General features: G+C 30.0%; 1 protein-coding gene across 1 annotated transcript; it reads left to right on the top strand.

The window, feature by feature from the left end:
- Nucleotides 1–577: 577 nt before the first annotated feature.
- On the top strand, nt 578–1,582 carry LOC131635497 (uncharacterized). Its single transcript, XM_058906117.1, has one exon. It carries the CDS (start codon nt 578–580, stop codon nt 1,580–1,582), a length of 1,005 nt encoding a protein of 334 aa, XP_058762100.1.

Below are 1,582 nucleotides of genomic sequence, written 5' to 3'. Positions count from 1 at the left end.
TACTAATTTGTCCCTACATTAATAAATAATAATAATAATAATAATAATAATAATAATAAACGAAATAATTATGATAATCATAGTAATAAACATAATAATTATAATTAAAATATTAATAGTAATAACAATAATAATAAAGAAAATAATAATAATAATAAATTATGATATAATATTGAACTAATAATAAATAATAAAATAATAATAATTATAATAATAAATATAATATAATATAATATTAAGCTACTATGATTAAAAATTATATTATTTATAAAAATTATAATTACTTATCTATTTGGCAATAGTAGAAAATATTAAAAATCTGAATACAATTTTAATATATATTAATTAAAATGAAATTAATAAATAATAAAAAAAATTAACAAAATAAATATTAATGTATATAAATAAATATTTTATATAAATAATTTACAAACAAGAAGAAAATAAAATAAACAATAATAATAACAATAATAATAAACAAAATAATAAATAAAATAATTATTATAATAAAAAATAATATTAAATAAAATAAATATTGATGTATTTAAATAAATATTTTGTATAAATAAGAGGAATCATGGGAAGCTCTCGTGGAAGGGGTAGACCGCCGAAGAAGATGACTCAATCGACGGGAACGAAACATGGAGATGGCTCAACTACGCCGGTGACTGCAGCAATACCGGAAGAACATGGGACGGTGATTACTGAATCGGATCTTGATAAGCAAGTGACGGATAGTGACGGAAAAGGGAAAAGCAAAGATGAACCTAGGGTGGAAGAACAGATGAAGACGAAACCTATTGGGGATCAGAACAAGCTTTGGGTTGATGTTATCAGTGGTAATAGGCAAACAACAAATGGAAAGCAACTTCAATTTGTTGCTCCAAAGATAAAGGAGGGAATTGTTGAAGTTGAAATTGAAGAAAAATATGTGGAAGCGGAAATTAGGTTTTGGGAGAACTCGTTGATCATGTATGTGATTGGTACCAATTTGAGCATGAATGCGATGAAGAATTATATGAGTCGTATGTGGAACTTTGTTGCGCTGCCTGACATGTTCTACAATGATGAAGGCTATTTCATACTCAAATTCAAGAATGGTGATGATAGAGATGAAGTTCTGATGAAAGGTCCATACACTTTTCAGAACAAACTAATGATTCTTTTGGAATGGAGGCATGATTTTACCATGGCAAAGGATATGCTCAGATCGATCCCAATTTGGATTAAACTACCAGGTCTTCCTCTACCTATGTGGGGTGCTCAAAGTTTAGGGAAGATTGGAAGTGCTGTGGGAATACCCTTGTTCACGGATGAGTGCACAGCAGAGAAACTTCGTGTGAGTTATGCTAGGCTTCTGGTGGAGGTGGATGTCACGCAGAAATTGTGTGAAGAAATTTCCATCAGAGACCATGAAGGGAGAGTAAGAAAACAGAAGGTTGAATATGAATGGAGGCCTCAGTATTGTGAAAGATGCCAAAAAATAGGCCATGTATGCTCCACTGATAAGAAACCTCCTATCAAAGTATGGCAAGCTAAGACAACAAAGGTAGATGAGGTGAATGAAGTTAGTGACTCGTGA

This window comes from Vicia villosa, unplaced genomic scaffold, assembly GCF_029867415.1.
Source record: "Vicia villosa cultivar HV-30 ecotype Madison, WI unplaced genomic scaffold, Vvil1.0 ctg.001502F_1_1, whole genome shotgun sequence".
Lineage (NCBI taxonomy): Eukaryota > Viridiplantae > Streptophyta > Magnoliopsida > Fabales > Fabaceae > Vicia > Vicia villosa.
The sequence above is the reverse complement of the archived record's forward strand: the minus strand, read 5'-3'. Positions and strand labels throughout refer to the sequence as shown.

Excerpts from the sequence above, each read along its gene's own strand:
- LOC131635497 (XM_058906117.1), top strand. The coding sequence starts at position 578 with ATGGGAAGCTCTCGTGGAAGGGGTAGACCGCCGAAGAAGATGACTCAA.